The 13,835-nt window shown below is 42.0% G+C and overlaps 1 protein-coding gene across 13 annotated transcripts in view; it reads left to right on the top strand.

Moving 5' to 3' along the window:
- Positions 1-13,835, top strand: part of Syn3 (synapsin III) — a 450,181-nt gene that overhangs the window by 89,085 nt on the left and 347,261 nt on the right. For all 13 annotated transcript variants that reach the window (XM_006513699.4, NM_013722.3, XM_006513698.3 and 10 more), the window contains exon 4: positions 2,138-2,229. In XM_006513699.4, coding sequence (XP_006513762.1) covers positions 2,138-2,229 — 92 coding nt within the window. The remainder of the gene's footprint in view (positions 1-2,137; positions 2,230-13,835) is intronic.

Below are 13,835 nucleotides of genomic sequence, written 5' to 3'. Positions count from 1 at the left end.
TACAGACAATTCAATTGCCATTACTCTTGGTCACCGACCTGAACTTGGTGATAAGAACTCATTGCTGAAGACATTATACACTGCGATCACAGAACAGGAGAAATCAGGTCGATACCAATCTAGAAGCTTCCTTCCTGCTGACTAGCTTTCATCATGCTAGAGGTGCTATACAGGCTATTAAGGGAGAGAGAAAAGTCACCAAAACTCATACCCTGTCAAAGCTGTGAACTCTGTGAACTTTAATACCAACTGGCTTGGTAAGATATGTCCATCTTACCAATGCACTGGTGGTATGAAAGCTATGTGGGTAACCAACTGCTTTCTATTTGGATTTAAGGCCACTACATAGAAAGGAACTTATACCTGATATTGAAATCTTACCAAGGAACCCATAGCTTGGAAGTTTATATATCCTAAGGGAAGCCATACTTCTGTTATTCTGCTCAATGAAAATTACACTAAACTGCCTTCTAAATAGTTTACCTTATATCCATAGTTCAGTGCAATTTTCACCCCTCGTTAGATATGATCCTTATTACAGTAGACAGAGGTTAACACAGAGACTCACAGTCAAATTTCAGAGAATAAGTGACCGTGGAGTAGCCAAGTCCAAATGGGACATTTATATTACCCTACCAGCACCTTGATTTTGAACTTTTAGCCCAGAACTATAGGGTAAGTTCCTGCACTGATGCCACCCAGCAGAGAATCCTTATTACAGCTTTCTAGGAATCCGATATATGTAGTTTTAAGAACATGTCTCTATCTCCAGGAAGCATACAGTGTGACCAGAGATACTTGGTATTCCACATATCTCTGATTGAAAGTAATAGGATTTCACTACTGCCTTAAACCGATTATAAAACACAAAGGCACACACCTAAATCCAATGACAGGAACATCAAGAGTGTTCTCCATCTCTTGCTTCTCTCCCTTTCTCCCTCTCTCCCTGTTTCCCTCTCTCCCTCTCTTGGTGACTGTGATATCTCATTCTCTCCTTCTCTGCTTCCTTCTTCTGATCTTCCTCTATTCAGGTTTTCCATACTTTCCATATTCCATACTAATACAGCTATCAATAAATATGATTCAAGTAGAATCCAGGCTTGTGCATTAAAGACATAAACCACCTATGGGCTGGGGATCTAGCTCAGATGTTAGAGTGTTTGCTTAGCATGCACAAGCTATGGATTCCATTTCTAGCAGTGAATAAAATGATTGCACTGTATAATCTGTCATCTTGAGACTTAAAAGGTAGAGATAGGAGGATCAGCAATTCAGAGTCATCTGCTGTATATCGAGTTCGAGGTAAGCCTACATTCATTATATACAACCCTATATCAAGAAACAAAACAGAGTGCCCGGTGTGATGGCGCACGTCTTTAATCCCAGCACTCGGGAGGCAGAGGCAGGCAGATTTCTGAGTTCAAGGCCAGCCTGCTCTACAGAGTGAGTTCCAGGACAGCCAGGGCTATACAGAGAAACCCTGTCTTGAAAAACAAACAAACAAAAGAGAACAAAACAGGAAACAAAAAGATACAACTGCCTACAAACAAGCTGCATGTCTTCTTTTAACTTCTCAGGTAAAGCTATCATTCCATCACTTTGCATCAGATGCCTGCCCATCACCAGGGACCAAAGCAACACAAGCATGGTGCTTCACTGCAGCTATATGTGGGTAAAGAGGGAGAAACCATCTACTAAGAAGGGGATATTGAGCAGATAATTTGAGGGGTGTCCTGTTCCCAAAGCTGTGTAATGAGAGGCATGAGGCTGATGAACTGCACAGCCCAAGGCTGACAGCAGGGAGATCGGCCTGCTAACATTTGGCATCTTCTAGTAACAGTGAGAGTGGCTTCTTCGGCTTCCAAGGAGGCAGGAGGACTCTGGTCACGACAGTGGGGCCTTGAATCAGAGACTCAAGGGTTTCACTATGATGTGTTCACCGTGTGATCCTGATCATGTCGTCTGTCTCTCTGCACCTCAGCTTCCTTTTGAAGAGGAAGATAAATATTCTGTTTCTAAGTTTGAGAAGGGGCCTGATTAAGCACTGGATAATACATGGAAGCATACAGCAAACACAAATGTCCTACACTGGTGGTGTTTGATGCCTCCTAATTTGTTTTGCTTTCTTCTGCAGGCTGAGTTCTCTGAGCTGAACCTGGCTGCTTATGTTACCGGAGGCTGCATGGTGGACATGCAAGTTGTGAGAAATGGCACCAAAATTGTGCGGTAAGCAGACTTGAGATACAAAAGCCATCTGAGAAGTGTATATGAGAAACCTGACAAAGACACCTCCACACCTGCCTGCCTGGTGCCTGTGGCTGCTTTTGCCAAATGATTTCCACAGAGTCCTAGGTGCCTTTGTAATAGAAATGATTAATGACATAAATACACAAGAAGCAACTGTGATGTCTAAGAAATAAGGCTTGGGATGAAAGGCATGGGTTCTGGTTGTGGAGCTGTGACCCTATTCTGTCTGTATTTGGTTCCTTTTATTCTCTGTTTCTTAGAGGCAAGGTGGAGATAACAGTACTGCAGCCAAGGGCTGCCAACGTTAAAAACTCATGCACGTGAGAGTAGCCTATCCACAGTGTAAAAGGCTAGCGGAAAGAACAGAACCCCTCCCAGTAACACAGCAGACTAAGCATTCAGAAAATTCCCTCTAACCACAGCAGAACTAAAAGCCCTGGTTATCAGATTTTCCAGAAATCTGTGTAGGATGTGTGCTGAGCTGGAGAGGAAATGATGGAATTCTTTGGAAGTCAGAAATGACAAGTATGTATGCACAGGAGAGATAAGACTCACACAAATGCTGTCCTGTATGATTAGACTCTGGGGAAAAAGATTTGCAGGCTAATGTGTGAAGGTCTATATGACCACGAGATGGCTCAGACCTGGACAAGTAGGAAAAGCAGAAGATCCTGTGAAAAAGATAGATAGATAGATAGATAGATAGATAGATAGATAGATAGATAGATAGCCGGCCAGCCATGTCAAATGGTAGGATGTGGGTATTGAGCTGGGGAGAGGGTATGAGAGTTCTGCAAGTTAAAAATGGCCTCTGCAGGTAGACATAGGAAAGCAGTGGCATATGGTTGGGGGATATGGAGTGATCAAATAATGCAATAACCTACTGCGTGCTTTCTTAGTGCAGGGAAGACATTGTGTGGCTTCCTATTTCCAATAATAGGCCAGATCGTATGTGCCACCACTAAAGCCTAGTTTCCAACAATTGCAATGCATAGAAGCCTTCAGAGAGTTGGCGTAACAGTAATAATTAATAAGGAGAGAATAATGGGACAAGGGAATCCAAGAAAAATAGACAAGAATTGTTATTACTTTAATGGAAAATGTCACCCTCAGGTTCATTTGGTTGAACATTTAGTCCCTAGCTGGTGGTCCTTTTTTGGGAGTTAGTCGGATCTTTGGGATGTAAGGCCAAGCTGGAGGAAATAGGTCATTAAACTAGGCCTTGAAAGTTACGCCTATCTTTACTTCTATCCAGTTCTCTCTGTGTCCTGATTTGGAACATTGTTGCTGTGGATCAGATGTTTGTGTTCCCACCGTCATGGACGCACTAGGGTCATACCTTCCCCATAATGATGGACTGAAATCCCTCTGAAACTCTGATCCGAAATCTGTTTTTCCTCTCTTAAGTAGCTGCTCTCAGGCTTGTTTGTCATAGTGATGGGAAAGGAGCTAACAGAAGCTACCATGTCTTTAGACTGACTATGTGCCACTTGTCCCAGATATCATTAGACTGACTATGTGCTACACGCCCCAGATTAGAAATTGGCTTTGATAGGCTAGGGAAAGAACGGGGAAAAAAGTCAACCTTCAGGTGTGCTTGTATTAGAGAGTGTAATGGTTCATGCCTCAACATGCCACACATTCATACAGTGAACTAAGACCTCATAGAAGTCCACCTTCAAGGTGAACATGAAACCAAAGTAGCTGAGCCCTCACAGGTTGAAGTGAGTGAGGCCCAGGAAGTCTTTGGCATTAGACCTGATGCCTGCTCACCACAAGCATGCCAGAAGTAGATAACCCTTTATAAAAGAATACACTTTCAGGCTATGCTTCAGAGATATATTTATACAATAGCTAGCACATGGTTTGAATTAGCTAGCATTGGTGCCAGGAATTAGCAGAAATATGAAGAAGGAGCTAAACTTTAGAGAGACTGGATGGTGCAGTTGCCAGACACAGATTAGTAAAAGAGAAAGTGATGTATATATCAAGAGGAAATGAAAATCAAGTTGGAAAATATTTGCAGAGAACAGGGATCTATCAAACGTAAGCATTCTAGTTTGAACCTGTGCAGATCGTGTGTATGCCATCGCAGTGTCTGAGAGGTCTTATCTGCATCAGGCCCACGGTATCTGGAAAATGATCTTTCCTTCAAGTTCTCTACCAACTTTGGCTCTTAAATCTTCCAGCCTCTTCTTCCACATAGACCTCTAATCCTTGAGGGAAGGGATATCTTGCATCCAACTTAGGACTGAGGAGGCCAAAGTCCCTCACTCTCTCTATGTTGTCTAAATGTGACTCCCTGTGTTAATTACAATTTACTGCAAGAAGGAGTTTCTCTGATGAGGATACAGTGATGCACCGATCCATGAGTAGAACAATATGTCATTAGGAGTTGTTTTATTGCAATGTTCAATTAGCAGAATGAATGTACTAGATTTTCCCCTAGAATCCATCCTCAATCTACCTAATTTCAGATTCTTAGCCTCATTAAAAATGTCAGGGTATGGATTCCATGTCATGGAGCTGGCCTTAAAGCAGAGAAGGGTGAGTGGGCATAAAGTCCCACCCCTAACCAAGAACATATTTGCAATTGGTAGCTGTTGGGAGAAGAAAAGTCTGTTTAATTCAATGGAATGGTACTGAGTAGTATCAAGGATACCACAGGTCAGGCTGCATGTTAAGTAATAGTTAACCAACACAAAATTGACTCCGTGTTTTTTATTGTTTGGTTGGTTTGGTTTGATTTGTTGTTATTGGTGGTGGTGCTGGTGGTGTGTGTCATGTTTATATGTGCTGCTGCTGTTGTTACTGTTGTTATTTAGGTTGGCTTTGTCCTTTAAGAGAAAAACAGAATACAAATTTAGATAGCTAGAAAAGGGGAACCTGGAATGTGTTGGGGAAGGGAAAATATGACCAAGACATATTATATAATAAAAAATTAAATAAACAATGTTAAAAAATAGAACTTCTAGAGATGGAAAACTGTAATAGCCAAACAATTGAATGTGTTGTGTTGAACAGCACATTAGACACAGTTGGAAAAGCATTCGTGGAATTAAATGCATTGTCCTGAAGAAGGCAGAGAGAATGGAGAGCACTAGAAATGCATAAGAGTGGGTTAGGTCTCAGGACACACTAGAGTGTTCACTTAATTATAGTGTCAGAAGAGAACTGAAAGAATAAAAGAATGGACCAGAGGCAGGAGTGCAAAGAATGATTCCTCCAGCATAACATGCCAGCCAGAGGCTCAACACGTTTTAACCCAGACTAGGAAAAAGAATTCTACACCCAGACATGTCCATGTAATTATAGAAAGAACAACACAAGCATCTTGAGAATAAGCAGAGTTAGGAAGGTAAATTTATTTCATTGCAATTTCAGTGATGGCTTTCAGAGAGCCATGGTGAGGACGCCTTCAGGACAGTGAAGAAAATTAGTTCCCAGCCTTTAATACTGCCTCTGGGGAAATAACTCACATGAATGATGAACAAATAAAAACACAAAGAGCAGATCCTCACTAAGCGAAACTCTTAGGTATTTAGGCCAAAGGAAAATTGTCCCAGAGAAAGATCAACTGCACAGAGAAGTGAAAAGGAAAGAAGAGGGTGTGTGTGGGGTAACTATTGTTTTCTGATTATAATAAGTACGCTACTTGTAGAGTAGGTGGTTATAAAGTGTCTCTGTGTAAGCAGCTAAAGAGCCACTCCCCCAGTCCACTGTCCACCCCATTGTTTCCACTCTACCATTGGGCATGGCCATGGAACTGCTGTCCTGTTTCCTGGATTGCCATACTGCTGTCCCTGAAGTCATGTCTTTGTTTCTTCTTTGCCCAGAGGTTCCCTGGGCCTTGTAGGTATGGGACCTACACTGATGACCTGACACCCCTCCCCCAAGAACACTGATAAGTGAATTGGTGTTCAGAATATGTGAATTCCTAGAAATTAACCCTCTCATGGTTAATTGTGGAACTCCAAACTCTGCAAAGGACCTCTAGCATTTGTTAAGTATTTGTGCCACCAATATATATAATATTTACATAATATATAATGTTTATATAATTTATTAAAAAATGGGGCTCAGAATTGAACAAAGAATTCTCACCTGAGGAATACCGAATGGCAGAGAAGCACCTGAAAAAATGTTCAACATCCTTAATCATCAGGGAAATGCAAATCAAAACAACCCTGAGATTCCACCTCACACCAGTCATAATGGCTAAGATCAAAAATTCAGGTGACAGCAGATGCTGGCGTGGATGTGGAGAAAGAGGAACACTCCTCCATTGTTGGTGGGATTGCAGGCTTGTACAACCACTCTGGAAATCAGTCTGGCGGTTCCTCAGAAAATTGGACATAGTACTACCGGAGGATCCAGCAATACCTCTCCTGGGCATATATCCAGAAGATGTTCCATCTGGTAAGAAGGACACATGCTCCACTATGTTCATAGCAGCCTTATTTATAATAGCCAGAAGCTGGAAAGAACCCAGATACCCCTCAACAGAGGAATGGATACAGAAAATGTGGTACATCTACACAATGGTGTACTACTCAGCTATTAAAAAGAATGAATTTATGAAATTCCTAGCCAAATGGATGGACCTAGAGGGCATCATCCTGAGTGAGGTAACACATTCACAAAGGAACTCACACAATATATACTCACTGATAAGTGGATATTAGCCCCAAACCTAGGATACCCAAGATATAAGATACAATTTGCTAAACACATGAAACTCAGGAAGAATGAAGACTGAAGTGTGGACTCTATGCCCCTCCTTAGAATTGGGAACAAAACACCCATGGAAGGAGTTACAGAGACAAAGTTTGGAGCTGAGATGAAAGGATGGACCATGTAGAGACTGCCATATCCAGGGATCCACCCCATAATCAGCATCCAAACTCTGACACCATTGCATACACTAGCAAGATTTTATTGAAAGGACCCAGATGTAGCTGTCTCTTGTGAGACTATGCCGGGGCCTAGCAAACACAGAAGTGGATGCTCACAGTCAGCTAATGGATGGATCACAGGACTCCCAATGGAGGAGCTAGAGAAAGTAGCCAAGGAGCTAAAGGGATCTGCAACCCTATAGGTGGAACAACATTATGAACTAACCAGTACCCCGGAGCTCTTGACTCTAGCTGCATATGTATCAAAAGATGGCCTAGCATTGGACACGCAGACTTTGTGTGCCCCGGTACAGGGGAACGCCAGGGCCAAAGGGGGGGAGTGGGTGGGTAGGGGAGTGGGGGTGGGTGGGTAAGGGGGACTTTTGGTATAGCATTGGAAATGTAAATGAGCTAAATACCTAATAAAAAATGGAAAAAAAAAAAAATGGCCTAGTCGGCCATCACTGGAAAGAGAGGCCCATTGGACACACAAACTTTATATGCCCCAGTAGAGGGGAACGCCAGGGCCAAAAAGGGGGAGTGGGTGGGTAGGGGAGTGGGGGTGGGTGGGTATGGGGGACTTTTGGTATAGCATTGGAAATGTAAATGAGCTAAATACCTAATAAAAATGGAAAAAAACATTTATAAACAAATGCCATTTATATACATAAATATATACACATAATTTTATTAAACATGAATGGTCTAAATATACTAATTAAACAAAGAAAGTTTTCAGGGTAACTTTTTAAAAGGTAACTACATTCTATTGAAAACATTAATAGGAATATTATAAGGCAGAACATTTGAAAATTGGGGGTGGGGTCATATACCAAAACTTTCAGATTAATAAAGAACTAAGTGAGGGCCAGGTGTGGTAATTTAGGCATATAATACTAGAATGTGATAGGATGAGGCAAAATACCCCAAACTTCCAGCCTCCCTTAAGCTGCACAGGAATTCCAAGCCAGAGAGGTAGTACATTGGAAGAGTGCTTGGCCAGAACCTTCCAGAGGCCCGGGTTCAATCCCCACTACCACCACCAAAATATAAAAAACACCTATTTATTAGCCAAGCCACCTAGAGTTGCACATATAATGACGCCATGTCTCTGAAAACAAGCAAAGCTAACTGATCCTGGGAGTTGGGAAAATGTTGAAGTTTGTTACCAAAGAAAGTTAACGTGTTATGACGCAACATTCATTTATTAAGGAGAAATAAAATTCCCATTTTATAGGCAACCAAGGACAGATATCACAGATACAGTGTAAAGATTGATAAAGATTGATAAAGATTAATAAAGAGGGAAAATAAAGGGGCTGTGCGGGTGCTGCTGCAAGGCATGCTGTCTGCACCGTGTGTTCTCATGGTAGCCACAGTCTGTATACACAGTGTAAAACCTTGGGAATCAGTCTGTCCTCATGTTCAATATTACCACTGCTTATGTCCACTGTCTTCGTAATAGCTGAAATGCCTCCATCTATGCTGTTAGTTCTCAACTTTGAGAGCAGGTTAGAGTCTAACAGAGTCTAAGCTAAGACTTGTGATCAACAGGAATCCTTGAAGGTGGGATACAGACAACAGTGTTTTGAAAGCTGTCTAGATGATTCCAGGTTACAACGTTCTCGCTTCATTTCTATAACATAAGCCATTTTATGCCTTAACTAAAAGCTACTTTGGGGACAAAGGCTTTATTTCAACTTACAAATCCAAGTTACAGGCCATCATAGCAGGGAAGTCAAGGCAGCAGAAACTTGAGACAGTTAGTTATTCCCATCACATCCACAATTAAGAGCAGGGAGAAGTGAGTGTATACATACTTGTTTCCTTGCTTGCTTGCTTGCTTGCTTGCTTGCTTGCACTCAACTAGATTTGTCAACTCATCTAGTTAGCTAAGGACCTCCTACCTAAGAAATGATGCTGCCCATGAGGACTATGTCTTCCCAAATCGATTAACTTAATTAAGACAGTCCTTCACAGACGTATCCACAGGACAACACACTACATAATCCCTTTCTTGAAACTCTCTTCCCAAGGATTGCTAGGGTTGTGTCAACTTGACAATTAAAGCTACAACCACAACAAGCAGCCACCCATATTTTTTTCCTGTGGCAGCTTTTACTTGGGATTGGGTCATTTGAAAAGCCAAGGAGTTTACCTGGTGGGCTACTTGAAGGCAGGAATCACTTTGTGAAAATAAAAATCCTCAAGTGTTCTTCTGGGTCTCCAGTCTTCCTTCAGAATTTACACAGCTGTTCACAAAAATGAATTTATAGAAATGGTCTAGGTACTTATTAATTATCTTGTCTCTTGGCATTTACTAATGGCAGACTTTTAATGCATTTTTACTGAATTGAATTTCCTCAGAAGCTGTTGTGTTAAAGTCCTCACCACTCATAACAGAAAATGTATTTATTGGGAAGCAAAATCCTTCCAGATATGATTACTTAAATTGGTCATACTTTAAATGTGTGGATGCACAATATAATGTTACTGGTATCTTTGTAAAAAGAAGTGCTGGCTAGATATGGTATCACTGGCCTATAATCTCAGCAACTGGAGGCTGAGGCAGGGGGATCTGGTGTTGTAGGGTGCATAGCAAGTTCCAGGTCAACCTTAATCACGTAAGACCCAGTATTTTAAATGGGGACATAGAGATAAAAGGAAAATGTTGTATGATTATGAAGGCCAAACCTGCAGTGATGCATCACCAAGTCAAAGGATGCCAATGATCTCCTGCAATGATGGGGAGTTGGGAGATGAATAGCGGACATATTCTTCCCCAATAGGAGCCAGAGCTGTTGACATTTTTATTTTGTATGTCTGGCCTCCACAACCATCAGAGAATGGATTTCTGTTGTGGGAAGCTGCGACATGTGTTAGCTTTTCTATAGAGTTATCAATCATAGGGCCTCTCAAATCGAAGTCCATGTACCAATCTCCCTACCATCTTATTAACACACAAATTCCCATCTACTAGGTCGTGAGATAGGGCCTGGAAATATAATCTCCTAGGTGTTGCTGGTTCTATAGACTAAACCTGAACAGCATTGATTTGGGTAATCTCCAAGAGGGTGGTGATGGTGAAGAAAAAGAAGAAGGAGGAGGAAAGGGAGGATGAGAGAGGAGACTGGGCAGGAAGAGAAAGAGGAGGAGGAGGAAGAACAACCATACTTCGAAGAGCCAAGGCTTTGAAGACTTTGCTATTAAGACCAAAGCTCTAGGCCCAAGGATCCCATAAGCCTCTTACTTTGTCACTATCACTCACTTTTCTTCTTGCTGTGACAAAGTACCTAACAAAAGCAACTTAGGAGAGGAAGGATTTATTTTAGTTGAAGGTTTAAGAAGGACTGTGGTCCAACAGGATGGAGAAGGCATAGGAGCAGGAGTGTGGGGGACTGATGACATTGTGTCCACATGTGGAAATAGAAAAGACAGGAAGTAGAACTACAAAATCTCAAGGCTTATCCCTAGTGACCCACTTCCTTTATTGAGGTCCCACCTTCTAGTAGGCGTGACAACCTTTTTGATATTGGGATACAACATTGCCATTTACAAAATTCCAAACAGTCACATCATTGAGCTACAAACAAATGAACAAACAAAACTACACATACAAACATTTCATAAGGTTTTTTTTTAATGTTCATGCTGTAATAAAACACCATGAACAGAAGAAACCTTGGTATGGAAGGATTTATTTCATCTTACAGCTTGTAGTCAGTCCATCATCCAGGGAACTCAAAGCAGGAACCTGGAAGTAGGACCTGAAGCAGAGGCCAATGATGCTTACTGAATAATGATGCTTATCAGCTTGCTCCCCATGGCTTGCACTGTTTTCTTATACCAACCAGGCCTCCATGCCTATGGGTGGTGGTGTGTTTTATGAAATGACTCCCTTTTCCTTTCATTGTCTGGGCAGTGTGTGTGCAATTGACAACACACAACCAGCCCTAGTCTATTGGACTGTCACCTTGAGATTCGAGGTAAGACAACAGGACTTTCTCATGAAACTTTTTCTGGAGTTCTCAGTTAACAGGCATATAATTTCTACAGGGCGGGGGGGGGGGGGCACTGAACTGCTGGGTCAATGTCCAGAGCTGCTGAGCTGGTAGGATGAATGCCTGGAGCTGCTGGTGGCTCTCTGTCTCCCTGAGTGAATGACCTGCCAGAAATGGAGCCAAACCAAAGGAAATCACAGCCAAGAGAGACAGTGACCTGGTGATGTTACTCTAGACTGGGTCCACATTCTCCCCCAGACTTGAGCCAAGAGCAATCCCTTTTAGTTTAAGCCAGCTTGAATGGCACATACAAAATTCATGAATTTTTATTTATTTAAAAAACACTTTTACAATGTTTCCTATGGGCTAGGCACTGTTCCAAGCACTTAACATATATTAACTCATTTTATCCTTTCAACAACCCCAGAAGGTGCGTGCTATTAAATCCCAGTTTTATAGATAAGAAGGTGGAAAAAAACCCAATGAGTTGTGTAATGGGATCCAGGTGTCCAGCCAGTGAGCAGTGGAGCTCAGCCAGTCTGACTCCAGAGCCTGTGTGTGGCATCTCTGCCCTGATTGCCCCCTCTTTAATAAGAGGGAGAGTGTTCCATTATTAAAGAGGTGTTAAGTTCCCCATTATGAGTGGTACGTAAGAGGACAGTTCAACAGCCAGTTGAAACGAAAACATGGGGAGAATCCAAGAATCTGACTTAGAGACAGGGTCTAGGGAAAAGGTCATTACCACTTACTGCTGGATCCCTGGGCCAAGTTCTTCATATAAAATGTGATCTTATCTATTCCCACAACCCCATAAGATGTTCCAAAGAAAGCAAGGGGGCAGTAGAGCTTGGCATCAGAACCCAGCCTCTGGAGCAGCCTGCCTGGGTAGATATCCCTCTTCAGCCTAGACAAAGGCATTGTGTGACCTTGGGTAGCACACTGTGTGGAATACTTTATGCTAACAACTCATCACAGAGTTCAGTGGGGGAAATACACAAGCTGGTATGTGCTAATGCCTCAGCTATGTCTAGACCGAAGTAATCTCTAAATTAGATGCTGGTAATTATCATCATAACCCATTTTACAGAGGAAGAAATCAAGTCATAGCAACAGAGATTGGCTTGGAGGCATGGGGTTGCTAGCCTCAACATCAGATTTCTAGAGCCTGGCAGCCCTTGACTCTGGCTCAGGCCTCTGATGCAGTGCCAGGTGAAGCCCTGGGCATCTTTAGCGCCTTTCAGTTCACTCTATGTTTCTCATAGCATCTACTCCTCCCATACCAGCATGGTTGAACCCCAGATCTCTCTAGAGAGAAGGTAGCAGGAATCTCAGATCTGGGTTAGTTGTCGCTCTTTCACTGTGACAAGATACCTAAGTCTAATGCGCTTAAAAGGAGGCAAGGTTCATTTTAGCTGGAGGTTCCAGATGTTTCAGTCTGTGATTGCTTGACCCAGGAGTTTGGGGTATGATAGTATCCAGCAAATCTTTGTGGACATGTGACACAGAAGACATTGTCACTTCAGGGTGCTTGTGAAACAAGAGAGCAAGAGATAAGAAGAAACCAAAATCTTAATTTCCTTTCATGACACACCCCCAGTGACCTGACATCTTTCCACTAGGCCACATCTCTTAAATATTCCACCACCTCCCAATAGCATGAAGTGCTCTGAGCAAGCGATCAGTATATGACCTTTAGGGCCAAATCAAATCCAAACTCAAGTAACCTTTCTGCAGGGTCTGAACAAGGACAGCTCATGTGAGTAGAGAGCTGTTCTCACCCAGAGGTCAGACCTGACTACCTCCGAGCCCCCACTTTTTACCTTATGAGGCACTAATAAAGTGTGTGTGGCTTCTGTAAGCACCACATGAAATAGGATATGCAGGAAGTTTATTTATTCCACCAATATTTGTTAAGAACTCACTATGCCATGGGCACCACTTCTGAAACTAGACATTACATCAAGAATTGTATGAGGCAAGGGACAAAATTCACCCCTTCGTGGCTTATTTAAAATATGACTTTAATGAAAGCTTCATATGCAGAGAAATGTGTAGGGCTGAAGGGACAAAGAAGGGAAATGCCATTACAGGTAGAGCATCCGGGTCTGAAAGCCCTAACCCTAAAGTTCAAAACTTTTAGAGTACTTTGATGGCATTGCAAGTGAAAATTTACACACCATGACTGTGCCTAATGCACAAAATTATGAAAAATGACTATAGTACAGTACCCTCAAGGCTATTTATATCATGTTTATATAGAATCCAAATGGATTTTATGTTTAGATTTGAGTCCCATTTCCAAGAGATGTAAATATGCAATACATGTAAATATCCTAAAAATCCAAAAACATCTGAAATGCAAAATGGTCCAGAGCACTTGGCATGAAAGACACAAAGCTCTAGTCTAGTAGGTCTAGTAGATATAGTTTCTAGTTAAGTAGGAGATGTTGTGATGACCCTTGGTTGCAGAGCACTTCCAAAACCCACCACACTAATGTGGGTTTTGAAAGAGGCTCTGCAACCATGGGTTCAACACAACACTAGGGTCGGTTTTGGTTTCATGAGTATGCTATGCCAGATACAATAGAAACGTTCATTGTTGAATGTCATATTTATAAATGTACAACAAATTCACAAAAAGCAGTAGTTTCATTGACCGAAAATTTCCAACTAGTTTTGATTATCTTGA

This window comes from Mus musculus, chromosome 10 (assembly GCF_000001635.26).
Source record: "Mus musculus strain C57BL/6J chromosome 10, GRCm38.p6 C57BL/6J".
In the NCBI taxonomy this organism is placed as follows: domain Eukaryota; kingdom Metazoa; phylum Chordata; class Mammalia; order Rodentia; family Muridae; genus Mus; species Mus musculus.
The sequence above is the reverse complement of the archived record's forward strand: the minus strand, read 5'-3'. Positions and strand labels throughout refer to the sequence as shown.